At 37.8% G+C, this 27,361-nt stretch overlaps 1 protein-coding gene across 1 annotated transcript in view; it reads left to right on the top strand.

The window, feature by feature from the left end:
• The window catches only part of Actr2 (actin related protein 2), a 42,286-nt gene that overhangs the window by 10,618 nt on the left and 4,307 nt on the right, over positions 1-27,361 (top strand). Inside the window, exons 2-8 of the mRNA XM_042691154.1 lie at positions 2,059-2,169; positions 9,450-9,665; positions 15,314-15,386; positions 17,055-17,191; positions 19,390-19,539; positions 23,986-24,131; positions 25,992-26,124. Of these exons, the coding sequence (XP_042547088.1) occupies positions 2,059-2,169; positions 9,450-9,665; positions 15,314-15,386; positions 17,055-17,191; positions 19,390-19,539; positions 23,986-24,131; positions 25,992-26,124 (966 nt within the window). The remainder of the gene's footprint in view (positions 1-2,058; positions 2,170-9,449; positions 9,666-15,313; positions 15,387-17,054; positions 17,192-19,389; positions 19,540-23,985; positions 24,132-25,991; positions 26,125-27,361) is intronic.

Raw genomic sequence — 27,361 nt, 5'->3', positions numbered from 1 at the left:
GGGGAGGGGGGAAGGGCGAGGTTTAAACAAAGCAAAAAAGGTCTGGAGTCATGACTTAAATGGTAGAGCTCCTGCTTTGCAAACATGAGTCCCTGAGTCTATAAGCATGAGTCCCTGAGTCTAAGCTCCAGTATAGCCTTAAATCAAAATACCTTTGGTTCCCTTTCAGATTTTACCCTAGTGAAATTTCCTAGATTTAGAATATCTGTTTCTTTTTTGGGCGGTGGGGAGGTCTGGTCGTGAGGCTTGCACTCTGGGCCTGGACGCTGTCCCTCAGCTCTTCAGCTCAAGGCTAGCACTCTACCACTTGAGCCACAGCGCCACTTCTGGCTTTTTTCTTTTTGCTTATGTGGTGCTGAAGAATCGAACCTAGGGCCTCAAGCATGCAAGGCAAGCACTCTACCACTGAGCCACCTTCCCAGCCCCTTAGAATATATGTTTCTTTTTTTTTTTTTTTTTGGTCGGTCGTGGGGCTTGAACTCTGGGCCTGGGCGCTGTCCCTCAGCTCTTCAGCTCAAGGCGAGCGCTCTACCACTTGAGCCACAGCGCCACTTCCGGTTTTCTGGTGGTTTATTGGAGATAGGAGTCTCACGGTCTCTCCTGCCCGGGCTGGCTTTGAACCGCGATCCTCAGATCTCAGCCTCCTGAGTAGCTAGGATTACAGGCGTGAGCCACCAGCGTCCGGCGAATATATGTTTCTTATACATAGAATGGAAGTGATATTAGAACCAGTGGCATACTCTCTTTGGAAAAGTATACCATTGGAATAAGAAATGGTTACCTGCTATTACTAAGTATATGTATCTGAGTGTGAAAATATAAATAGGCAAAAATGCCTAGATTCTCACCCATATACCATTTGAGTTCTCCATTTTGGAAACAGATTTCTTCGTGAACTGCCCTAGTTAAATGAAAACCTGCTTCAAAATCAAACCTATAGAGAGTCCTCAAAAAACAATGTAAAACTGTGCTGTGATCCTCTTGGATATTTATTTGGCAGATCTCAAGTTGAGATAGAATGAGGGCACCCACACACCCATGTTTATTGCAGCATCTTCACAGCAGACAGCCTTACAGCTGATGCATGGGACAGATAGGCATGAAAATGCATGTATGCACCTTTTATTTAGCTATACAGAAGAGTGGAATTAGGTCATTTGTGAGGAAATGGGTTGATCTGGAAACCATCCTATTAAGCAAACTAAGCCCAGACAAAGGTCACATGTTTCCTCCTAAGGATGCTAGACGTAAAATGTAAACATGTACAGGATGTGTGTGTGTGTGTGTGTGTGTGTGTGTGTGTGTGTGGTTATGCATATATGTGCATGTGTGGGATATGGTGATGCCCTTTGAACAATTAACATGCACTTTGTTAGGAAGTTGAAACATGTCTGAGGTGTACGTTCTAGTGGGAGGAGAACAGAAGGATGAAGAGGGAGAAGGAGGGCAAATATAGTCAAAATGCTTTATGTACATGTGTGAAAATGGAACAGAGAAGCTTGCTGAGACTGTTTCAAGGAGGGAGAGTGATGGAAAGGATGACTAATAAAGATGCATTATATATAAATGGGCATGGTAAAATGAAGCCACTTTGTGCAACCAATTGACAGTAATAACAAAAAAAGAATTGAAGCTTTATTCTTTTCATTTTCTAACCTTTTTTTTTTTTTTTTTTGCAAAAATTAGCATTCATTGAGTAAACTTTTCCATATTCAAACACTGCCTGAAAGATCACTGTGTGCCAAGGCCTGTTTTAGGCATCAGGTTGCAGCATGAATGACTTAGATCGCTCCTTGCTCTTGTAGGCTTTCCCTTCAGTGGAGCCACTAAGCACTAAATAAGCATTTATAGTAAGTAACAGGAACTCTAGAAACAGTTGAGCCATGAGAGAAGTTAGTGGAGATGAAGCTAGAAAATAGAAAGAATGGCTAAAACGGGTAGTTTGAAAGTACCATAGTTTCAGATGATTTATAAAAGCAAAATAATGTTTCTACATACTGTTTTTAAATGACTTGAATGAACTCCTGGCCCTGACCCATTTTTGTTATTTCTTTCCAGTTCGTGAAGTGTGGATATGCAGGCTCTAACTTTCCAGAACACATCTTCCCAGCTTTGGTTGGAAGACCTATTATCAGATCAACCACCAAAGTGGGAAATATTGAAATCAAGGTAATGTTTTATTTACTGTTAAAGTGATCATCAAGGCATATGAGGTATTCTTTGAATTAAGTAGCTTTAAATTATGATGCCATGAAAAACAAAGGGGAAGGAAGGATTTTTCTTATTCTGATTTATATTAACATAACAGGGACATAAGAATTTATTTAATCTAATTTTATGTAAGGCTTAATGCCATTACTATCTGGAGTATAATACTTACATTGATATGAAACCCTATTTTAGTAACTTGAAGTCCTATTACATAATTTTTAAAGGACATCAGCCTGGAAATTTTTGTCTTTCAATCTGATGTATTTGTCATATCCTAGTGTCTTTTTGGGACCTTAGATTTTTTTCCTCTGTATTTTATTTTCCTACTCTTTAAATATAGCTAGTCAGGAAAACACAGAATGCAAATCTCATTGGTTCCTCTTTTCACTAATATAACTGATTGCCATAAAATACTAAAGGAAGCTGTGCAAGTCTTTATTTGGCCTTGCACTATTTATCTTACCATAGGGAGGCAGGAGGGCATGTTATCATTGCCTACTTTATATATGTTAGGAAAGATTAAGAATGGTGGCTTTTTCTCCTACAGGACTAAAAATCAAGGAAGAGTTTTTGACGAATTGTTTGTGACTTTGCCCACATTGTTAGTCCTATCCGGACAGTCTTTGAGAAGACTTAGTAAAGTGTTAGGTCATAAGTCATTTGATGGAGATATTTGTTTGAGACATCTAGAAAGGTGGTTATGATAGGTAGTTGAGACTTGCTTTTTGGTAGGCATCTACTGTTGGTAATAGATAATTTAATTAATGAACAAAACTTACAAACTGAGGCTTGTATTAAATTTTTGAAAAAAAGTAGTGAATTCTGGCCTTCATTAGGTTAAACTCACCTGAAACATTAAATATAAAACTTTTTAGAAAGGGGCTTTGTTTTAAAGAAAATTTTTGAGATTCTTTAGTCTCTTTTTGTGAACTTCTTTCTGATTGAATTCTGTCAAACTTCACTTTGGAAGTTGAGCTAATAATAGTGGTAAGGACAAACTACTGAGTAGAGGAAATACTTTTCATTCAGTGTCTGGCTGTTTTACATTTTTTTATGTACAATAAATTTTTGAGATATAAAGATACATCAAATATAGCCTTTTTTTTTTTTTTAATGCCAATCCTGGGGCTTGAACTCAGGGCTGGACATTGTCCCTAAGGTTCTTTTGCTCAAGTCTGGCACTCTACCAGGTAAGCCACAGCACCACTTCCAGCTTTTTCTATTTATGTGGTACTGAGGAATTGAACCCAGGGCTTCATGTATGCTAGGCAAGCTCTCTATCACTGAGCCATATTCACAGCCCTAAAGCCATTTTTATTCTCCAGCATAGACAACAAATACTATACATGTCTTCATACCTACTTTCTTGCTTTTTAAGGCCCAAGTGAGAGAAATCAAACTTGTTACTATTCTAATAAGATATTTTTGTCAAGGAGTTCCCCAGTAGCATTTGCTGATCTGATTGGTAATTTTCTGTTCTATTTACTCAGTTCTTCTCACTCTGCTCAGTCTTTAAAGCCTTTCAGGTTAAATTGTTTTTTCAGTAGAAAACAGTAAGAGACCTGTGTTAGATTTAGTTTGAATACTGTTGCTTAGACAAACAGTCCTGAATTATATAACTCTATTTATACAGCTAGACCTTTGCTGTTGCTACTTATTTTCATTAATTCTTAAATCCAGTAATGAAATGAATTCCTGTGCTTGGTGAATTGTCTTATGCTTACATGTCCTAATAGGTAAAATATGATGGTAGACTAAAAAAGATGGGAATTTGAATCATTTATTGAGTTAATTTTTATTCAGGAATAATAACTGCCCATAGTAATTTGGCCCTGATTATTAACTCCAGAAAATATAGAGTATTGCATCTGACCTCAACCTAATTTGTCTCTGTTACTTGTATGTTTAAAAATTTCAGTGAGGATTTTATTTAGGCCTTTTCTGACTCTTAATTCTACCTTCTCTTTCTTCACCTTTCTTGACCTGTTGAAGTAGAATAACAAAAAGATGGTAAGTGAGGTTACACACATGCTCTCTGTTTGTTTTCCACTTTTGCTTGGTGGGACAGTAGTTGTTGTTTTGTGTCCCTTTAGAATTGGGGAGGGGGGTTATCCCATATTTTAATTTAAGTTTTAACCTTTTTCATTGCTTCAATTTGGTAGCAACTAATTAAGTCTTATACTTTCCTGATAGTATCAATGGACCAGACAAGAACTAATTACTAACATAGTTTTGAATTGTTTTCCTTGTTGTTTTTATAGATGAATGCTATAATTAAAATGGAATGTAGTATGCGTAATATTAGAAACAAAGTGGCTTTATTACATAAGATAATTGTGAGCCTGAAAATTGAGATGAAGTTGTTAACATTTGGATAGATTCACTTTGTTGACTGATGTTATTGCTTACCCTTCATTGTGATTGCATTTAGTTTATCATAACATTTAATGGAATAAAATTTTAATATGCAAAGTGAACCAAAAATAGAGAAAGAAATGAAAAAGTAACTTGTTCCCATACCATTTTTATTGAAGAATAGATTTGGCATTTTTCTGAAGATAAGTAAGAAAAGGATAACACACCTATAAAGCTTTCCCACAACAAGAACAGATTCTCCATTCAGCTTGTCAATAAATACCATTGTATGGTAGGTTTTTGTTTTTGTTTTTTCTAGATAGAAAGTTGCTGAGCTTATCTCAGACATTGTACTCTTTTTTTTTTTTCCTCCCATTTTTCTTTTCCTTTGTGGTACTGAGGAATCAAACCTAGGGCCTTATGCCTGTTAGACAAGTGCTCTACCACTGAGCTACATTCCCCAGATCCCATTTGACTCATTTTTTTTCTGTGATAATATAAATGCTTCCATATTCAATGCTTTTAATTTTTTTAATATTTGTTAAAAATGAAACTGGGTACTGGTAGTTCATACTTGTAATCCTAGCTACTCAGGAAGCTGAGATCTGAAGATTGTGTTTCAAAGCCAGCCTGGCAGGAAAGCCTGTGAGACTCAACTTTCATTAACCACCAGAAAACCAGAAATGGCACTGTGGCCTTGAGCAAGAGAGCTCAGGGACAGCGTCTAGGCCCTAAGTTCAAGCTCCACAACCTACAAAAAATAAAATAAAAAATTAAAGAATTTAAAAAATATTATGTGTAAGCATCTTTGGTATCGATAAGGATCAGACACTTCGGATGATATGTTTTAGTTGTTAACTGTGAAGTTTTGTTTTGAATAAACAAAAACATTTGAGTGGAAATTTTTAAATTTTTCCAAAAAAATGTACATTTGTCTTAGTGATTTTCTAAAGACTGTACACGTAGACTTAACAGCTTTTCAAAGAGGGATTTCCTTCAAGGAGTATATGTGTTGTTTTAAACTTGCTTTGTTTTCTCACTCAAGATGACATTGTTCAAAATGATTTTGGCAAATAGAATCTCTATAGCCTACTTTTAATAAAATATAAATACCTTTGAAAAAGTGTCTTCATTAATGATTCTTCAGTCTTTGAAATAATAGAATGTGGTTCAGGCTTGAATTCTAGTAGTTGGTTAAAAATTTCAGAACTGATCTGAGTATTTGTAAATTTGTTCTGAGGGATGAAGTTAAGTTTTTTAATACTTTTTTGTTTGTTTGAGTATTGGGGCTCAAACTCAGGCCTTTGCCCTCTCAGCTTTTTCCAGTCATGGCAGTCATGTCTTAAAGCCATGCCTTCAGTTCCAGCTTTTTTGCTGCTTAGAGATTGAGTCTTTCAGACTAGCCTCCGACCACAATCCTCAGATATCAGCCTCCTGAGTAGCTAGGATTATAGATGAAAGCCACCAATGCCTGGCTAGCACTTAACATTTTTAACTTTTGAATGTTGAAGGAGTCTAGGGATAATTACATGTTTTAGATTTTTCTTTTGCAATTTTGGATTTTGAACACAACCTTGCCCTGCACCCATATCCCTTTTTAATTTTTAGGCTAGAATCTTGAATTTATGTATAGGCTGGCCTAGAATGGAATCCTGCTATTTATGCATCTCCTGAAAACTAGGATGACAAGCATCTACTACCTCACCCATCCTTTTCTCAAGCATTTCTAGGTTAAGTTAGGGTCTCATGACTAGCCTGGCCTTAAATTGTGATCTTCTCAATCTCAATCTCCAAAGTAGCTAGGATTACTGGTAAGAGCAACCACACATAGCTTAGCTTGTTCTAAGTTGTTTTTTTGTTGTTGTTGTTTTTGTTTGTTTATTCTTCCTTATCCTGGGATTTTAATTCAGGGACTGGCAATTACAAATTTGGTATGCTCATAGCTAAAGCTCTTCTCACTTGAGCCAGTGGCACCCAGATACACTTCCAGGATTTTTATTTTATTTTCATTTGCACCAGTCCTGTGGCTTCAGTTTAGGACCTGGGTGCTGTACAGGTGGTTAATTGGAGATTAGAGACTTTGAACTGCAGTCTTCAGATCTCACTCTTCTGAGTACCTAGGATTATAAATTGATCTTCCCTTCCTCCTTCTCTCCCTCCCTTCTTTATCCCTCCCTCCCTCTCTTCCTTCCTTTCTCCCTCCCTCCCTCCTTCCCTTCTTCCCTCCTTCATTCCTTCCTTTTTTTTCTTTTTTTGTTCCAATACTTGAACTCAGGGCATAGGTGCTGTCCCTGAATTTTTTTGCTCAAGGTTAGCACAACCACTTTAGCCACAGTTCCATTTCTGGCTTTTTTGCAGTTAATTGGAATAAGAGTCTCAAGAAGTTTCGGGTCTAGGCTAGCTTCAAACTGCAATCCTCAGATCTTAACCTCCTAAGTAGCTAGGATTACAGGTGTGAGCCACCGGTGCCCAGAAATCTTTTCTTTACTACATTTTAAATTTTCTTGTTGTTGTTCAGATGGAACTAGGACTATTCAGTGTCAAAGGTTTCTTTCAGTTAATCCTTCAAATAGTGTGTAGGGTCTTAGAAGTCAATACTTCTTAGACCTGGCATTGTTTCAGAAAAAGGTAAGCTTCTATACTTTGAAATAAAAAGCATTCTCATACTTTAAATTGGTTGAAATAATATTGATTTGATCAATTATCTATGCAGTCCAAAAATATAGATGAGAATAACAAATTGGATATCAAATTTGTTAATATCTGTAAGTACATATATACTTGTTGGTATGGATTTCTCCTCTATTATTTGTTAAACAGTGTTTAGCCTATATAGCAATGTTAAAAGAATTATATTACTCTGTACATTGTATTATTCTTTATATTCTATTCCTGTCACCTAAATTCTGATACTATATATTGTATTGACTTAATCACATACCTATCCAAATATCCATCTTGGTTTTTGATGTTTCAAAGTAAGTTAATAGATCAGTATATCTCTTCCTAAATACTTCCACCTAAGCATGTCATTCACTAGTACAGCTTGTTTCGCATTTTCTTCCCTAAGATTTTAAATAATTAACAAATTTGGCCAGGTGCTGATGGCTCATACCCGTAATCTAAGCTACTCAGGAGGCTAAAATCTAAGGATCAAGGTTTAAAGCCAGCGCAGGCAAGAAAGTTCATGTGTCTCTTATTTCCAATTAACCCCTAGAAAGCTGGTAGTACATCTGTGGCTCAAATGGTAGAGGGTCAGCCTTGAGTGCAAGCTTGAGAACTAGCATTCATATACATACACAAACAGACACATACTTATTATTAAATTATGGGGAAATTAGCTTTATAAGGAAATTAGTTGCAAAAGGAAGTTTTAGAAATATTTTTAGTATCTGTTTTTACTTTGTTTATATCCTCTTTTTTTAATTTTAATTTTTTGTGAACATACTGTACAGAGGGGTTACAATTATTTATATCCTCTTTGATGTTGCTTTCAGTGAATTTTCTAGAGATCTGGTTTTATTTTATTTATTTATTTTATTTGTTTATTTTTTTGTCGGTAATTGGACCTGAACTCTGAGCCTGGGCACTGCCCCTCAACTCTTCAGCTCAAGGTTAGAGCTCTTCCACTTGAGCCACAGCACCACTTACGGCATTTTCTGCTTATGTGGTGCTGAGAAATCGAACCCAAGGCCTCATGCATGCAAGGCAAGCACTATACCACCAAGCCACCCTCCCAGCCCTGTTGTTGTTTTAAATAAGTTTCTCACCCTGGTTTTACTTTACCTGGGTTTGTTTTTTTTTTTTTTAATTTTAAAATTCGTATATTTTAAGGTTACCTTATCTTAATTTTGCTACTTCTTTTTTTCATTTCTCTATAATTTAAACTTTATATTGTAGCAAATAGTAGCTCGTTTTTTCTTTTATTATTTAAGTAGTTTTACAAAGGGATTTCAATTCAACATATTAGTTTATGAGGACAATGCATCATTCTCCCCCATTAGCTTATTCTTGTATTTGAGTGAATTCATCAACACACAAAAATTAGTATTTACTATCTCAGCTACCTTTTTTCAAGCCTTGTTAAACATACAGTTGTTTTTGTTTTTTTTTTCCAAATATGGGACATCTTAAATATATTCTCATTGGAGACAAGTGCTGTGAGTATTATGCTTCATGTGTGATAGCATAGGTTTTTCAGTATTATACTTTAATATTGACAATTTGCCAATGAGATCATTTTAAAGAATGTTTTCTAATGCCTCATTGTTTTCTGTAACAACAAATTTCCCTTAGTCTAGTTGAGATATGTATATAGAAATAGAATGTAAATTTTAATTTAGACAAATAGAAGTTTGTGAAATTTGCCATTGGTGCATATCTGCATTATTATAGAGTAATAATCATTTTTTGCTTCTTATGTTTTCTAGTACTTACATTTATCATTTTGATATTTAGTACAAAGAAATGTGTTGCATGAATTGAACTTTTTTTCTACAAGTTTTTTCCCCTGATATACTATTTCACATATCACAGGACTTATTTTTTGAACATTTGAGCAAAAGAAACAGATGAAACCTCATACAAAACCCTCCAAAATATGGAAATGTGGGGTTTATTTGTACTAATGCTCTTCTTTTGGAAACATAAAGGTAAGGTCAATTTATTGATTTAAACCACACAGTATCTAGTTTTATTATCTGTGGTTAAACTTTACAAGACATTCTTTGGTGTGAAAATATTTTTTAACTGTGGAATAAAAAGCTTTATCTAAAAGTGCCAGAAAACATTAAGTTTTCTTTAAAATCTTGGGAATTTAATTTCTGAAACAAATTCATTTAAAAATGTGGATGGTTTAGAGCTTTGTTATTGTAATTTTCTAGGATCTTATGGTTGGTGATGAAGCAAGTGAATTACGTTCAATGTTAGAAGTTAACTACCCAATGGAGAATGGTATAGTACGAAACTGGGACGACATGAAACACCTGTGGGACTATACATTTGGACCAGAGAAGCTGAACATAGATACTAGAAATTGCAAAATTTTACTCACTGAACCTCCTATGAACCCAACCAAAAACAGAGAGAAGATTGTGGAGGTGAGTGTTTAGATAGGATATACATGTTGTCTCTGTGTTATAAGGTTAAATCAATTTATTTTTCCTTTAAAAAATAATAATTCTTTTTTCTAATATGGTTACTATGGGTAAAGGGAATAAAAAAAATTTTATTCCTCAGATTCTTTTTTATTTTTGCATTTTCTACAGGTTTAGCATTCCTAATCTGAAAATCTGAAACTTTCTGCCTATATTTATGATGCTCAATAAGTTTTAGGTTCTGGAACAGTTTTAACTTCTGGGTTTTGGATTGGAGACTTTCAGCCAGTAAAGTCTATGCAACTATTCCAAAATCTGGGGCTGGAGGTATAGCTCAAGTGGTAGAGTACCAACTATGAACAGCCAGACTGAAAAACTCTGAAATTAGTTTTGGTTCCAAGCATTTCAGATAAAGGATATTCAACAAGTATATACTAGTTATTCTAAACAGAGTGAACAAAACAAAATCTTGCTAACATGAAGTTTGTATTTTAGCAAAGAAAAATATGCCCTCCCCCCCCCAAAAAAAAAGGTGAGTTCGTTTGTTAGAAGGTAAGAGATGTTAAAGGGAAAATATGGAGTAGGCTAAGGAGGTTGAAAGGTTGTGGTTGTATATAGGTTGTGAAAGTGGCACTTAAGCTAAAACAGGGTAAAAGAGGTAGGAAGTATGTATAGGGAAATAACATACGAGAAAAGGGTACGTGGCTAGTGTAAAATCTTAAAGTGGGACTATCTTGTCATATTAGAAAATAAGGAAGCCAGTGTGGCTGGAGGATCTGGTTGAGGAGAGAGCAGTGGGAGGTAAGATTGGATACGTATCCTGAATGGGGAACTCAACTTCCTTTGAGTGAAATGAAGACACATGCTCAAATTTAATTTCTTGAGTTGCTCTTTTGTGAGTATACTATAGGAAGGCAAAGATTAAAGAGACGAGTTTGGAGGCTTTTGAAATTAGTTATGGAAAAGATAATGATGGTTACAATCATGAATAATACAATTGTGGGAAGTGATCAAATTATGGGTCTATTTTAAAGGTAAGGCCAAAGAATTTTTTTTTTTTTTTTGCCAGTCCTGGGGCTTGAACTCAGGGCCTAGGCTTTGTCCCTGAGCGTCTTTTGCTCAAGGCTAGCACTCTACCACTAGAGCCACAGCGCCACTTCCAGCTTTTTCTGTGTATGTGATACTGAGGAATTGAACCCAGGGCTTCATGCGTGCTAGGCAAGCACTCTACCACTGAGCCACCTTCCCAGCCCAAAAATTTTCGATATAGGTGACAGAGAGGGATAGTCATTAGACATTCAAGTAGAAATGTCAAATGTTTTAGTTGTATTTATAGGGTCAAGTTAAGGGAAAAAATCTGGGCTAGAGATGTAAATTGAAAGTTTTCAAGATATGAATAATATTGCTCACTAAAGAAACCAAAAGCCAGTGGCACCAGTGGCTCACACCTGTAATCCTAAGTACTCAGGAGGCTGAGATCTGAGGATCACAGTTTAAAGCCAGTCCAGGTTAAAAAAGTTCCTGTGAGGGGTTGAGAAGTTGGCTCAGTGATAGAGTGCTTGCTTCGCATGCATGAGGCCCTGGGTTCAATTCCTCAGCACCACATATGCAGAAAAAAGCCAGAAATGGTGCTGTGGCTCAAGTGGTAGAGTACTAGCCTTGAGGTGAAGAGCTGAGGGACAGTGCCCAGGCCCAGAGTTCAGGCCCACAACCGGACCCAAAAAAAAAAAAGTTCCTGTGAGACTCCTGTCTCCACTTAACCAACCAATGCCTGAAAGTGGTGTTGTGGCTCAAATGATAGAGCGATAGCCCTGAGCACAAAGAGGCTTAGGGACAGCACCTAAGCCGTAAGTTCAAACCCCTCAACCAACCAAAGAAAGAGAGAGAAAGGAAGGAAGAAAGTAAGAAGCCAAGCCGGGCGCTGGTGGCTCACGCCTGTAATCCTAGCTACTCAGGAGGCTGAGATCTGAGGATCGCGGTTTAAAGCCAGCCCGGGCAGGAGAGACCATGAGACTCCTATCTCCAATAAACCACCAGAAAACCGGAAGTGGCGCTGTAGCTCAAGTGGTAGAGCGCTCGCCTTGAGCTGAAGAGCTGAGGGACAGCACCCAGGCCCAGAGTTCAAGCCCCATGACTGACCAAAAAAAAAAAAAAGAAGCCAAAGTATGCAGTGCTAAAAAGGCAAGGCCAGCCAAAAATCATGAAAAAACTAATGGTCTTAACGGTTGAGACAAAAGAGCTAGCAAGACAGCTACCTTGCTAAAAGTTTAGGTAAGTTAACCTTTTACAGCCTTCTTTCCTTTTGTTGGCATGCGCATATGTAGTAGAGCCTTGGTGTCCTTGGGTGTGTGGTTCCAAGGAGACTACAGTTAAGAAAAAAACACAAATGTTGAGGCCCCATAGAGATTAGTACTGTACTAAGGATGCTTGATTCATTTTTTTTTTCCCATAGTGCTCCAACTTCCACTAAAGACAAATCTAAAATTTCACTTTATCATTTAAATTAAGCACATTAATGCTTACTTTGCTTTCTGGGCACCATTTGCTTGGAGGCAGGTTTTCACACAATTTACAGCAGGAAAATACTCAGCAGATCACACAGTTTAAATACAGCTGATACACTGTTCACAATAGCTAGGATATGGAAACAACCCAGATGCCCTACTGCAGATGAATGAATCCAAAAATTGTGGTATCTGTATGTAATGGAATTTTATGCAGCCATTAGAAAGGACAAAATAATGGCATTCACAGGGAAATGGGTGGAACTAGAAGAAATCATGTTGAGTGAGGTAAACCAAGACAAAGACAAACAGCACATGGTCTCCCTGATAAATGGATATTAAATCCAAAATGTAAGGTGATAGGACAAAGTAAACAAGACTCAAGAAACAAAGGAACTCCATTCATCTGGTCGAATCATTAGTAAATAAACCCATGCTGCAGATCACATATATGCATTTCAGAAGGAAACTAGGAGGACAGAGCTAGAGTGAAACGGGAAAACATACAACAGTGGACATCAGCTATACTGGACATTGATCAGAATGAATTAAGCAACTCAATGGCAGTGATGGGAGGGAGGGAATGAGTGGGAAAGAGGGAACAGCTGACACTAAGCAAAAGGAAAGGAATATACCTATCACCCAATGTGGAAGAAATAACTGTATTGTCAAAGCTCATAGAACTCATAAACTTCATAGACCACGATAGACAGTTTGCCCCATGAAGGTTAGAATGTGTTTGTGACTTTAACTAAGTATTACTATGTAATCACTTAATCACAATAAAGAATTTGCGGGCTGGGAAGGTGTCTCAGTGGAGAGTGCTTGCTTGCATGCATGCATGAGGCCCTGGGTTCAATTCCTCAGCACCACATAAGCAGAAAAAAAAAAAAAGCCAGAATTAGCGCTGTGGTTCAAGTGGTAGAGCGCTAGCCTTGAGCCGAAGAGCTGAGGGACAGCGCCCAGGACCAGACCAAAAAAAAATTAAAAAAAAAGAATTTGCAAAAATGAATAAATACAGCTGATAATAGTGGAGGGCAGACAAAACTTTGCATCATCTCATCTGTGTAATACACACACAAGAGTTTAAAATTTGGGGTTTTGACATTTCTTTTGATTTTTTTATGTTTTTGGTACCAGTCTGGACCTAGACACTGTTTCTGAGCTTTTTTTTTTTTTTTTTGGGTCCGGTCATGGGGCCTGAACTCTGGGCCTGGGCGCTTTACCACTTTACCACTTGAGCCATAGCTCTACTTCTGACTTATTTATTTGTGGTTAATTGGAGATTAATTACAGAGTCTCGTGAATCACACTTTATATTTCAACCTCCTAAGTAGAGCTAGCTATGATTACTGGTGTGAGCCATTGGCACCTGGCTCTTTTGTTTCTTTTTTTCTTTTGAACATGCTTGGTCAAACCAGTGTAATTCATGAATAAAATGGTCTTACTGTATAAAACTATTTCCATTTAATTCCTATAGAAAGGAATTTATTCAGAGGATGATGGAGTAGAAGACTAGTCAGAATATCTAGATGTTTAAATAATACATATTTCAGAGATTTAAAATTTAAACAATAATTTATTTGTTTATTTATTGGTCAGTTGTAAGGCTTGATCTCTGGGCTTGGGCACTGACCCTGTGCTCTTCAGCTCAAGACAAGCACTCTACCACTTGCGCCACAGCGCTGCTTCCAGTTTTCTAGTAGTTCATTGGAGATAAGTGTCTCACAGACTTTCCTACCTGGGCTGGCTTTGAACCACAATCCTCAGATCTCAGCCTTCTGAGAAGCTAGCCATGAGCCACCAGCAAACAATTGCAAAGTTTCTAAGAATGTAGATTTTTGGATAATAGCCAAGTCAAATTGTACTTACTGGGCTGGGAAGGTGGCTCAGTGGTAGAGTGCTTGCCTTGCATGCTTGAGGCCCTGGGTTCGATTCCTCAGCACCACATAAGCAAAAAGAAAAAAGCCGGAATGGCGCTGTGGGTCAATTGGTAGAGCGCTAGCCGAGCTGAAGAGCTGAGGGACAGCGCCCAGGCCCAGAGTTCAGGCCCCATGACCAGACCCTCCCCCCCCCCAAAAAAAAAAATTGTACTTACTGTAAATGACCAAAAGAAATGACACCGGATGTTCTTAGCTGATTTGAGCTGCAGAGAATGGTTATAACTGACCACAGAAGGCCTGGAGAAGCTCCAATGTAGTTCAATTGAGGAGAGAAGGATTTAGCTGTGGCTTGAGTCACATGATAGGCATGTGGGCATGATAGGCACTGTATTTATTAACCACATTATTAATCACATTAAGTTTTGTCTTTATCTTCTCTATTTAGTTTTTGCTGTGCTAGGTATCAAATCTAGGGCCTAGACAAGCACTTCTTACTGAATTACATCCCTAAGCCGTTTTTCTTCTTTTCTTTCTTTCGTTTTTTTTTTTTTGAGAGGCGGGGGTGTGGGAGGATGCCAGTCCTAGGATTTGAACTCAAGACTTGAGCATTGTTCCTGAGCTTTTGTGTGCAAGGCTAGCGCTCTGCCACTTGAGCCACAGCTCTACTTAGGCTTGTTGGTAATTAATTGGAGAGCTCTCAGCCTCCTGACTAGCTAGGATTACAGGTATAAGCCACTGGTGCCCAAATATTTGTTTCATTTTTAACTGCTATGAGGAGATACCTAGACTTTTGCCAGTTTGGGGAACATTTACTGTTCTATTTTGAAGTAAAAGAATTTCCTGCTGGATGTAGCATATACTTGTAATTTCAGCACTCTGGAGGCTAAGGCAGGAGCACATTGTGAGACTCTTGTTTCACAACGAAAAGGGAAAAAGAAAGAAAAAAAGATACCTTCCTTAAGGAACATTCAGAAAGTTTTGCTGAAATGCAGCAAGTTTTCTTTCACACTAGTTAGCCATTGACCATAATACATTCAGAAATCTTTTCTTTGTACCTCTTACAAATGCTTGGATGGAGCTCTGAGAGAGCAGGACTTCATAGGAGGAATGTCTAGATCAGGAGGAACTGGTGAGAATAGAGGATTTTTCAGGTCCCTTTGTTCTATTTTGGTCAGGTAATCCATTAAGTCTAAAGAAAGCATATAAGTATGTAACTTTCTCAATGATCAAACATGCCTTTTTTCCCCTTCTCTTTACGTTTCAGGTAATGTTTGAAACTTACCAGTTTTCTGGTGTGTATGTAGCCATCCAGGCAGTTCTGACTTTGTATGCCCAAGGTAGGTAAAACTTACGTGTTAGAAAATGTAATTTAGGGGCTGGGAAGGTGGCTCAGTGGTAGAGCGCTTGCCTTGCATGCCTGAGGCCCTGGGTTCGATTCCTCAGCACCACATAAGCAAAAAGAAAAAAGCCAGAGTGGCGCTGTGGCTCAAGTGGTAGAGCGCTAGCCTTGAGCTGAAGAGCTGAGGGACAGCGCCCAGGCCGAGTTCAGGCCCCGCAACTAGACCCAAAAAAAAAAAAAAAACCAAAATAAAAATATGTAATTTAGCAGTTGATTTTTCATTAAGCTACAAATCTGAGAACCACACTGAAATTTTTCATCATTTCTGTCATTTGTGAAATAAAACATCATATACATCTTCATTTGCTTTACTAAACAGGGAAAATTTAAGAGACATCATAGCCCAGGTATATTGGCTTCATGCTAATCCTAGCTACTTGGGAGCTGAGATCAGGCAAGATTGTGAGTCAAGGCCAAACTGGGCCAAAAGTTTTCCAGACCCCATCTCAACCAAGAAAAAGCTGGTGCACACCTGTTACCCCAGCTACACAGGAAGCAGAAATAGGAGAGTTTCAGGTCAGCCTTGAAGGGGAGGAGAAATAAGACCCTATTTGAAAATATAACCTAAAAGGGCTTGGAGTCTGGCACAAGAGGTATAGGGTACCTATGTGGAAAGTGTGAGGCTCCAGGTTCAAACAGTTGTACTACAAACAGACATCGTTAAAATAGGATTGCCTTTGCATTAACATATGGCTCAAGTAATAGAGCACCTTCTCAGCAAGCTTGGACCCTACATTCAAACTAGTACTTAAATAATTAGATTGTGTTCTCTTAATCTCTTTAAACTTTTTGTGCATAAATGATGAGCATGGAATTTGTCCTCCAAATTGGTTTGAGTTTAAAATTATTAGTCAAAAAAGATTAGCATAAAGTCATGCTGGGTCAAATATACAATAGATTGAGTAAAGGGGAGAAGATAGACATTCTGAAGTACATTCCAGTTTTTTGAGGTAGATTTAATGTTCTCTTGGTATTTCTATTATCAGCTGCCTCCCTTATTGGGAATAAGACAGTGGCCATGTAGGGAGAGCTCTTTATATTGAATGGTCTAATAAATTCAACAAAAACTTATTAAAAACCTGTGGGATTTCCAAATATGTACCAAAGAGACTTTTAGGCATTTTAATAAACTTATGGCTGCATGTGCCACTTGCTAGAAAGATGTAAAGCAAGAGGCTAGTAGTTGAAGACCAATTGGAACAAAAAAAAATGTTAATGAGACCCCATGTCAGTAAATAAGCTGGGCAGTGAGGGCATTAGCATGTAATCCCAGCTATGTGGAAGCATTGGTAGGAGGATCACAATCTGATGCCATCCCTAGCATAAACATAAGACCCTATCTCAAAAATAAAGCAAATAAAGGCTGGGAGTGTGGCTCAAGCAGTAGAGTGCCTGACTACCAAACTCAAAACCATGAGTTCAAACTTGTTACCACTACACCCATTCCTCAAAAAAAAAAAAAGAACTGTAAGTAAATAATAAAGAAACTCTTGCTTCTAGACCTTTCCATTTAGTAATAGTTTGGCATCTGTACTATATTTGAAACTTGATAGCTTTCATTTTTCTGGTTTGGTGTTTTATGTAACACTTTTTGATTCCTACACAGGTTTGCTGACAGGTGTAGTAGTGGACTCTGGAGATGGTGTAACTCACATTTGCCCAGTGTATGAAGGCTTTTCTCTTCCTCATCTTACCAGGAGACTGGATATTGCTGGGAGGGATATTACCAGATATCTTATCAAGGTAAATGAAAATATTATAGAAACTAATTTTTTATAGTTTGTGTTCTAACTTAACACAAAATTGAATGTATAAAGATTCTAGCAAATCTATATCTCTAGAGAATTTGCCCAGTTTCCCATTCATGTAAAAATTTATACAAGAGCTAGGCACCAGTGACTCACTACTCAAGAGGCTGAGATCTGAAGATCACAATTCAAAGCTAATCCAAGCAGTAAGTCTATGAGACTCTTAGCTCCAATTTATCACCAAAAAGCTGGAAGTGGAATTGTGCTTCGCTTCAAGTGTTAAGAGTGCTAGCTTTAAGTACCAAAGCTTAGGGACAGTGCCCAGACCCTAAGTTCAAGCCCCAAGACCAGCACAAACACACACATAATCTATGTAGTTTCCACACATGTTTCTGCTGATAAACACGCACTGTTTCTTGCTATTAATATACATTCAGTTAGATTACATTAAATCTTTACTGTAAGATTGAGTTCCTTGATTGATCTCCTTTAGAGTAATCCTTTTTTTTTTTTTGTCGGTTGTGGGGCTTGAACTCTGGGCCTGGGCGCTGTCCCTCAGCTCTTCAGCTCAAGGGGAGCGCTCTACCACTTGAGCTACAGTGCCACTTCCGGTTTTCTGGTGGTTTATTGGAGATAGGAGTCTCACGGTCTCTCCTGCCCGGGCTGGCTTTGAACCGCGATCCTCAGATCTCAGCCTCCTGAGTAGATAGGATTACAGGCGTGAGCCACCGGCGCCTGGCTAGAGTAATCCTTCTTATGTAGGGAGATAAGTTAAAAAGAATCATAGTACTATTATTCCACATCAAAATTCTGTATGAGATGAACAACAGTTTCCAGGGATAGTGGGGGTCTTTTGAACAGAAACACAAGATTAGGGGATTTCTTTTATATATATATAAAGAAATTCTTGTGTTTAGTATGCAACATGTATGTAGTTTAAAACTAAAAATAGACAGCGATGGTTATTGGTGTCAGCTTATGGACACCAGTGAAATTATAATGCTTATCTTAGTATGTTATTTTTCTTAGCAGGTTATTTTAAGTAATTTTTTTCTGTTTTATTGTTACTTTGTTTTGTTTTTGTTTTTTGTGATGCTAATTGAACCTATCCATGGCCTTTGTACGATAACATTACCACTTAAGCTACACCTCTATAACCCCAGCTAATATTTTCTGTCATTAACAAAAACATAATGCCTGTAATCCTAGCTACTCAAGAGGCTGAGATCTGAGATTACTGTTCAAATCCAGTTTATGCAGGAAAGTGTGTAAGACTTTTATCTTCACTTAACTACCAAAAAGCCGGAAGTGGAGCTGTGGTTCAAATGTGCTAACCTAGGGATAGACAAGGGATAGTGCCCAGCTTTTGAGTTCAACCCTCAGTACTGACACACACACACAACTCCATTCCCCCCCCCCCCCCCCAAAAAAAAGAATAAAGGTGAAATACAGACTAGAGGTTATTCATTCATTTATCTCAGAATTATGTGTGTAGCTTTGAACTCAGGGCCTCATTAGGCAGATGCTCTACCACCTGAGCTGTACCCCCCAACCTTTTTTGATTTGTTGTCTTTTGAATTAAGCCTTAGCTCTTTTTGGCCTGAACTATGCCCCTCTTATTTATGCCTATCATAACTGGAGTCACAGACAAACTCAAACTGTGATCCTCCTAATCTCAGATCTCAGCCTCCCAAGTAGCTAGGATTATAGGCATGAGCCACTGTATCTAGCTTCAATCATTCTTTTATTTGCTTTAACAAAATCTCTTAGCCTTCTATTATGTACCAGGCATAGTATAAGAAGTTAAAGACAACCTTCTAAGACTTAGAAGTAGACTTAGTAGTTCATAAATATGGCATTGATTGAATGAGAAAATTGCAGGCTGTGTAAGCCCAATATCTACATAGTACTTATTAATATACTGATTGTTTATTGTTTACATTGTTTATATATCGTTGTTTATATACATTAGTATATTAACAATATTTTTTAACTGGCCTTTTCTAGCTTATTTTATGCATTTAATCTTTGTAAAATAAAATACAAATTATTTCATGGCAGATAAAAAAGCCACTTGGCGATATTTCATAGAAACTAAGGATACACTGTACATTGTTATCCACATAGCATTTGTACAGTGGAACTCATCCAAATCTGTTATGAACTTACTGTTGTTTTGTATGTGTATGCCAGCTGCTTCTGTTGCGAGGCTATGCATTCAACCATTCTGCTGATTTTGAAACGGTTCGCATGATTAAAGAAAAACTGTGTTATGTGGGATACAATATTGAACAAGAACAGAAACTGGCCTTAGAAACTACAGTATTAGTTGAATCTTACACAGTAAGTATATTCATATATGTATGTATGTATGTATAGTTTAAAAATAGTAGCCAAGATTATTGGTGTCAACTGAAGAAAACCAAGGGTTTTTGTTTCGTTGGTGCTGGCGAGTAAACCTGGTGCCTTGTGCCTGCTAGGCAAACAATGCCACTGAGCTATATCCCTAGCTGTTGAATTAGGATTTTTATGTGTGTGACTTTCAAATATCTCTCTCTATATTATGATGTAATTATTTCAGGACACCATGTAATGTAAATTAAGGCAAGAATTGTAAGTGCCTTCTTACCTTAGGAAATAATTAGATATGAGATGTTGTTTTGAGATAATACTATCGTGGATAGCATTTTTCAACATGTTAGAGTGTCACTTCCTTGCGATGTTAAGAATGCTCACAAAGTTAAAAATGTACAATTCTCAAATAAAGGAGACAGTTGATTTTACTTTCCTTTAAGATCTCTCAAATCCTTTGGTATGCTAAATGTACTCAACTGTGAGACTATAGAAATTTTCTACGTTATATTCATGTAGATAATGGTCTAAGAAATGTTCTTTAGTCTTTATGAGCTGTCGATGGTGGCCACCATTTTATGGTGAGGTAGCAGATTTTCTGTAGGTCTCCAGAAGTTCATCAGCCTGTCTGATCTAAGGCAGTGACATTACCAGCACCAGCTACAACTCAGCCATCCAGCCCTGCCACCACTACCATAATTAGTTCTTCCACAACAGTGGTAGCCACAACCTCTGACCCTGGTTTGGCTCCCACTTCCGTACCTGCTAGAGCAACTCAGCCCTGCTCTAGCAACTCAACAAGAGAAACCTGTAGAAAATCCAGAAGACATCAGTAGCTACTAGCCCAGCATTAGGTAATGGAACATGAGAAGATTCTTCTCCATCAAATCTTTTTTTTTTTTGTCGGTAGTGGGGCCTGAACTCTGGGCCTGAGCACTGTCCCCCAGCTCTTCAGCTCAAGGCTAGTGCTCTACCACTTCAGCCACAGCACCACTTCCGACTTTTTCTGTTTATGTGGTACTAAGGAGTCAGACCCAGAGCCTCATGCATGCAAGGCAAGCACTCTACCACTGAGCCACCTTCCCAGCCCCCATCAAATCTTTTTAAAGAAGTGACAGGTCTATCTTAGGATAATATGCTCAAATCATTAGTGGTCTGTGAACAAGAGCAAGTCATTGTAGGCCTAAAAGCCAGTTTTGACAACCATGACAAAGCAGGCAGGAATCTCTGGAGATAGGAAATCAGACTATGGTTGACCTCCTAAGCAGCCAGAACTGGGCTCCTCAATCTTCACAATTATTAGTGTTATACTGTTTTCAAGAAGAAAGGGTAGAAAGAGCTGTAATACAGTTGTTTTGTGTTGCTTTGTTGTCACTTGTGCTTGAACTAGGGGTCTGGGCACTGTCCCTGAGCCCTTTTTGCTCAGGGTTAGCACCATTTTGAGGCACAGTGCACCACTTCGGGTTTTCTGGTGGTTTATTGGAGATACAAGTCTCACAGACTTCCCTGTCCAGGTAGATTTTGAACCATGGTCCTCAGATCTCAGGCTCCCAAGTAGCTAGGGGGTGTGAGCCACCAGCACCTGATTAAAAAAAAAAATCTTAATAGCCATGTTTTTTTATTTGGATTTTTCACCTCAGTTTTTTCTTTCAAATTCAAGAATTGGCATTGTTATTTAATCATTAGAGGGCTAGATGTCTACTTGTTCAGTTTGTCAAATCTGTTTTCCTAAATATAAACATGACTAAAACAATATTTTTTTTCTGCCATCTGGTACTAAGAAGATGAATATGTACAGATTTTCCTGGTATGATCTCCTGCAATATCCTTGGCACAGTTTGATGATGACTCCTAAGCTTTTTTCATCCTGCATTCATAACCTGTCTGCAATGAAAATAAAAATGTGATTTTCTTTCACAGTGTGCCATCTCTAATTTCCCTTTGTTTAGTCTATAAACAGGATAGGTATTTGGCCTTTGTATAACCTATATATTTTATAATAGATTACATATAACATCTCAGGAGAATAAAATGAGGATTTTTAAAATGCATTCATCTTTTAAGAGAGCAATGAGTTGGGAGGATGAGCTGCATTTCAGATTGAAAAATGGAATCTTATTTATTACATTCTTCTTACTACCTTATTGCTCAAAATGCAGTACAAAACTGGAAAGAGTTTTAAAAAATAGAGGAAAATAGCAGTTGCTTCTTAGGATGGCAGCAGCAGAGGTTGGTAGCATGTTGTCCTTGGACAGCAAAACTACACATAGTAGGATTGATAATTATTGGATAACTATAGAGTTAAAAAATAATTACAATAATCAATTATAAAATATTTCCAGTATATCCAAAGAAAGAAAAAAGAATCTTACTTTGAGAAGCAGGTACATTTAGAGTGTTGCTTTATGAATTAACTGGCAGTCTTTTCTTAATAAAGTGTGCAAAACAAATGTTCAACTTAAAATTAGACAATAGCACCTATCATAGCTTACAATATGGAGTTTGATCCTACCTCGGTTTGTTTTTCTCTTGACAATATTGGGGTTCATACTTAAAGCCTTGTAGTTGCCCAGTGCTTTTACTACTTCAGTCACGCCCTTATACTTTTTTTGTTTTAGTTATTTTTCAGATAGGATCTTGCGTTTTTGCTCAGGGTTGGCCTTGAGCCATAATTCTCCTACCTATAGCCTCTTGTAGCTGATATAACAGGTAACGTAGTGTACCAGTATGTTCAGCTTTTTAGTTGAAATGTGGTCTCATTAACTTTTCTTCGGCCTAAGCTTTTCTTGAAGTGCAATCCTTCTGATCTTTGCCTCTATAGTAGCTACCTGAAAATTGTTTGTATTTATGTATTTCGCACTGTTAAGATTTGAACTCGGCCTCACACTGGCTAAACAACACATAGCTATAGTCCCAGCTACTCTGGAGGCAGAAGCAATAGGATCATTTGAGCCCAGGGCCAGCATCGGTAGTATAACAAGAGCTTGTCTCTTAAAAAAATAAAAAATAGCCCAACCCTGGTGGCTCATGCCCATAATCTCAGGAGGCTGAGATCTGAGGATCATGGTTCAAATCCAGCTCAGGCAGGAAAGTCCATGAGACTCTTATCTCCAATTAAGCACCAGAAAACCAGAAGTGGCACTGTGACTCAAGTGGTAGAGTACTTGCCTTTAGCTGAAGAGCTCAGGGACAGCACCCAGGCCCAGAGTTCAAGCCCTATGTCCAATTTAATTAATTAAGAAATTAAGATATAAGCCATGTTCCAGTGGTTCACATCTGCCATCCTAGCTACTCCAGAGGCTGGGACCTGAGGGTTGTAGTTTGAAGCCATCTCCAATTAACCACCAAAAAGCCAGTAGTATAGCTGTAGCTCAAGAGGTAGATTGCTCACTTGGAGCACAAAAGCTCAGGGATAGTATCTAGGCCCTGAGTTCAAGCCCCAGGACTGGTACAAAAAGAAAAGAAAACAAGAAAGAGAGGGGGAGAGGGGAGAAGGAATAGAAAGAGAAAAAGTCAATATAGCATATAAAAAGCTAATTTTGATGCTTTTGAAAAATGTGGTTCCTTTGCATATATCCATAAGGAATAAATTATAGTATGTTAGAAATATATTCTTATTTATAACTCAGTATACTGTTATAAATGTTCATGTGAAAGTAATTCTGCTATCGAGTATGTTAAGTGCCACTGTACATTAGCATGCTTAGTGCTTGAGTCAACCCAGCAAACTATGAGGTAGTATAAGAGAGTTTCCACTTAACATCACTTATAATTAAATATATGTAATTAATATGTAATATGTAATGTATAATACATAAATATGATATGATTTGAGAGTTTTCCATATAGGTCTTGTTGTTATAATGCTAGAACTGTTATTTAAATCTTACTGTCTGAAATTTATATTTAGCAATTATATAATGTTTTAGTACCTAGCAATTATTTGTAATGTATTAATATCTAGAAGAATATAAACTTTTTTTTTTTTGAGATAATCTTGCTATGAGGCCCAAGTTGGCCTCAAACTCAAGATCCACTTATTTCAGGTTCCTGAGTGCAGGGAATACGGGAATGTTTTAGCCACCGGTGCCGGGCTAGAACAGATGTGTTTAAAAGTACTAATATAACTGGATGCTGGTGGCTCATGCCTGTAATCCTAGCTAAACAGGAGGTTGAGATCTGAGGATCAGGGTTCAAAGCCAGCTTGGGCAGGAAAGTCTATGAAAATCTTATCTCCAATTAACCACCAGAAAACCAGAAGTGGAGCTGTGGATCAAAGTGATAGAGTGCTAGCCTTGAGCAAAAGAGTTCAGGGACAGCGCCCAGGCCCTGAGTTCAAGCCCAATGACCAACCAAAAAAAAAGGTGCTAATGTTTAGTGAACACTGGGAAATTTTGCTCTTTTGCTGACTAGTTCTTGATTACTTTTCATGTCTAGCTTCCAGATGGACGCATTATTAAAGTTGGAGGAGAGAGATTTGAAGCACCAGAAGCTTTATTTCAGCCTCATTTGATCAATGTTGAGGGAGTTGGTGTTGCTGAATTGCTTTTTAACACAATCCAGGCGGCTGACATTGACACCAGGTACATTAGAAATGGTGCTTATTTGTCAAAAGTAAATGGAATATGTGTAGTTAGAATGAACAAGTTGTTTATTACTTGTGTTTTTGATAAGGATGGTCCTAGATATTGAAAAATATATGAAATCATTGTAGGCCAGAAGACTTTTTTCTTTTTGAATGAGTGTACATATATAATGTAAGAGGGTTTCATTGTGATATGTATATATGTGTGTACGTATAACACATTTCAATTCTCTTTCCCTCTCAATCTCCCTGCCTTTTTCCTGCCCTCCTCTTGCTGGTCCCCTTCTAAACAAGTGCCCTTTACACTCATGAATCATTCCCATTACTGTTTTCATCCATTTTCCTATAGATGACATATTTCTTTTTTTTTGTTGTTGTTGTTGGTCATGGGGCTTGAACTCTGGGCCTGGGCGCTGTCCTTGTGCTCTTCAGCTTGAGCTACAGTGCCACTTCTGGTTTTCTAGTGGTTTATTGGAGATAAGAATCTCATGGACTTTTCCTGCCAGGGCTGACTTTGAACCGTGATCCTCAGATCTCAGCCTCCTGAGTAGCTAGAATTACAGGCGTGAGCCACCAGCACCGGGCACATAATTTCTTTTCTTTTATGACTGAATAATAGTTCATGGTGTGTATGTGAAGGGATATTGTCTGCAATAAACATGGATGTATAAACATCTTCTCTAGTATATTGATTTACTGTCCTTTGATGTGTGCCCAAGAGTGGTACGATGGGATTATAAGCAAGTTTTGACATTTTTACAACACAAGTTAGATTCAGTACCCCTGTATAGAGCTTGCATAGGAAAATGTCACAACTCAGATTGCTTTGTTTTGCATGCTGTGTGCTAATCACATTTTCACCTGCATAGCTCATGCTACCTTTGCAGTGCACATTTCCACAAAAAAAAAACAAAAAACAGTGTTGTTCTAGAAGGTAAGAGTTGCAGTAGAGTTAGCAATAGAGAACTTGGATGAAGAAATTAGTTTGAATAAGCTTGAAATGACTGTGTCCAGAACGTTGCTATGAGTTCTTCAGACCTCTGCACAGATTCTGTTGCTTTTACTGCATGTGCAACTATTAGAGGTTTGACTTTCTGATGTCACAGCCAGTAACATGTAAGGAAGAAAGAAGGGACTGCTAGAGCAGCAAACATCATTCTAGCCAGAAATAACAGTAGCCAGCCTCAATCACAAGGAACAAGAGAACACTACAAAAGACAAATGAAAAAAATTGAAAAGTAGTAGTAACTCAAAGTAGAATATGGATACTTATAGTAAATAAACACATGTGAGGCTTTAGGGAAGCTCTGTGGTAACATAGTCAAATACTGGAGAATTAGAACATTAACCTTTGTCATTATCAAGACTCATAAATTACATTTGCAAGAAACCTTTGTTCTTTTAGATGTATTCTAATCAAATTATTAAAGATTTTATATGTAAAATGGAGTTGCATCCAACAATAGTAGTAACAGTAAACATTAGCCCTGTGATACACAGATGAGTTTAATTCTCCTAGCCATCATCTGAAGTTGCTGTAACAATAAATCTAGCACCAGATGAGGGAGGCTGAGGCAAGAGGGTCACTTTAGTCCAAGAGTTTGAGGCCACTGGGGCAATGTACGAATTCCTTTATTTATTTGTTAGTTTGCTTATTTTTGAGGCAGGATCTTACTCTCTAGCCATGGCTGGCCTAGAACTTTGTGATCTTCCTGCCTCAGCCTCTTGATTGCTAGTGTTACAGACCTGCACCATCATGCTTAGCCAAAACAAATGGCTTTAAAAAAAAAAAAAGTATACCTTGAAATACTCTTTTCCTCACCTGAAACCCCAAATGAATACCACTGTATCTTCCTAGATCTGAATTCTATAAGCACATAGTGCTTTCTGGAGGATCTACTATGTATCCTGGTTTGCCATCACGCTTGGAGCGAGAACTCAAACAACTTTACTTAGAACGAGTTTTAAAGGGAGATGTGGAAAAACTTTCTGTAAGTATCAACAACCCAGATAGATATTAACATTCTTTCAAAACCCAGTAAAGGTGCTATGAATGGTCACAACCACCAGAGGGAGCAAGAAGTCTTCTAAACAGTTCCTGCTGCAGTTAAGTACCACCTACAAGAAATGGGGAAGAAAGATGGTATGTTCAGGTCACCTCTGTAAATAGGTGACTAGGCACATTTGTAAAGATCAGCCCATACCCCAAGGTTCCTCCCAGTGTCTAGGAGGAGCTTGCTATATATGGAGAGGGAAATACCCCACTTTGGGGTGCTTTTTCCCTTTGTTGTTGGTACATGCCAGTTGTGGGCCTTGAACTCAGAGTGTAGGCAGTGTTCCTGAGCTTTTTTGGTCAAGGCTAAGTGCTCTACTATTTGAGCCACAGCTTCACTTCTGGCTTTTTGGTGGTTAGTTAGAGTCTCATAGACTTTCCTACCCTGGCTGGCTTGAAACCATGATCCTCAGATCTCAACCTCCTGAGTAGCAAGAATTACAGGTGTAAGCCACTAGTACCTGACTTGTTCTTAACTTCTTTGTTGTTGTTGTTGTTGTTGTTGTTGGCTGTTGAGCTCTGGGCCTGGGGGCTGAACTCTTCAGCTCATAGCAAGCACTGTACCACTTCTGGTTTTCTGGTGGCTAATTGGAGATAAGAGTCTCAGGGATATGTAATCAACATAGTTAGTCTGTATCATGATTGTAATTTTCAATTATTTTTCTGGGTATTTGTTACATACATCTTTGTCTCCCCAATCAAGTCTCCAGATCTTTTGTATATCACTAACTATAATAGCTATTGAAATAGGCCTTGTAAATTGATACATGCAAGTGAAAGTCACAAACTAAAATAAAATCATTAGTGATTTGTTCAGCACACCTCTCCCTCAACTCTGGATTCTGAAGTATGTTGTGTGTGCTATATACTCAGTCAAGAAGTCATTTAATCTTGGGTTAATCTTGACCTTTATTTCCCTGTCTTTAGTCAACTATTCTAGGTAATGAGATTACATATTATAGAGTACTATCTGTTTTGGAGACACTAATGTTACATCTTTCATATATGACTCAAATTGTTAAAATTAAATTGAATATGGGCTCACATACATTAACTAACTTAAAAGAACGGTGGAAAGGAGCCATGTTGTCTAAGCACTTTATTCATTTTTCTCATTTTATTGGATTATACGTATAATGTAAAATTATCTCAGGTGATCATTTTTCAGCAAACAG

Source organism: Dipodomys spectabilis, unplaced genomic scaffold (genome assembly GCF_019054845.1).
Source record: "Dipodomys spectabilis isolate Male_0828 unplaced genomic scaffold, ASM1905484v1 ptg000141l, whole genome shotgun sequence".
Classification (NCBI taxonomy): Eukaryota; Metazoa; Chordata; class Mammalia; order Rodentia; family Heteromyidae; genus Dipodomys; species Dipodomys spectabilis.
The sequence above is the reverse complement of the archived record's forward strand: the minus strand, read 5'-3'. Positions and strand labels throughout refer to the sequence as shown.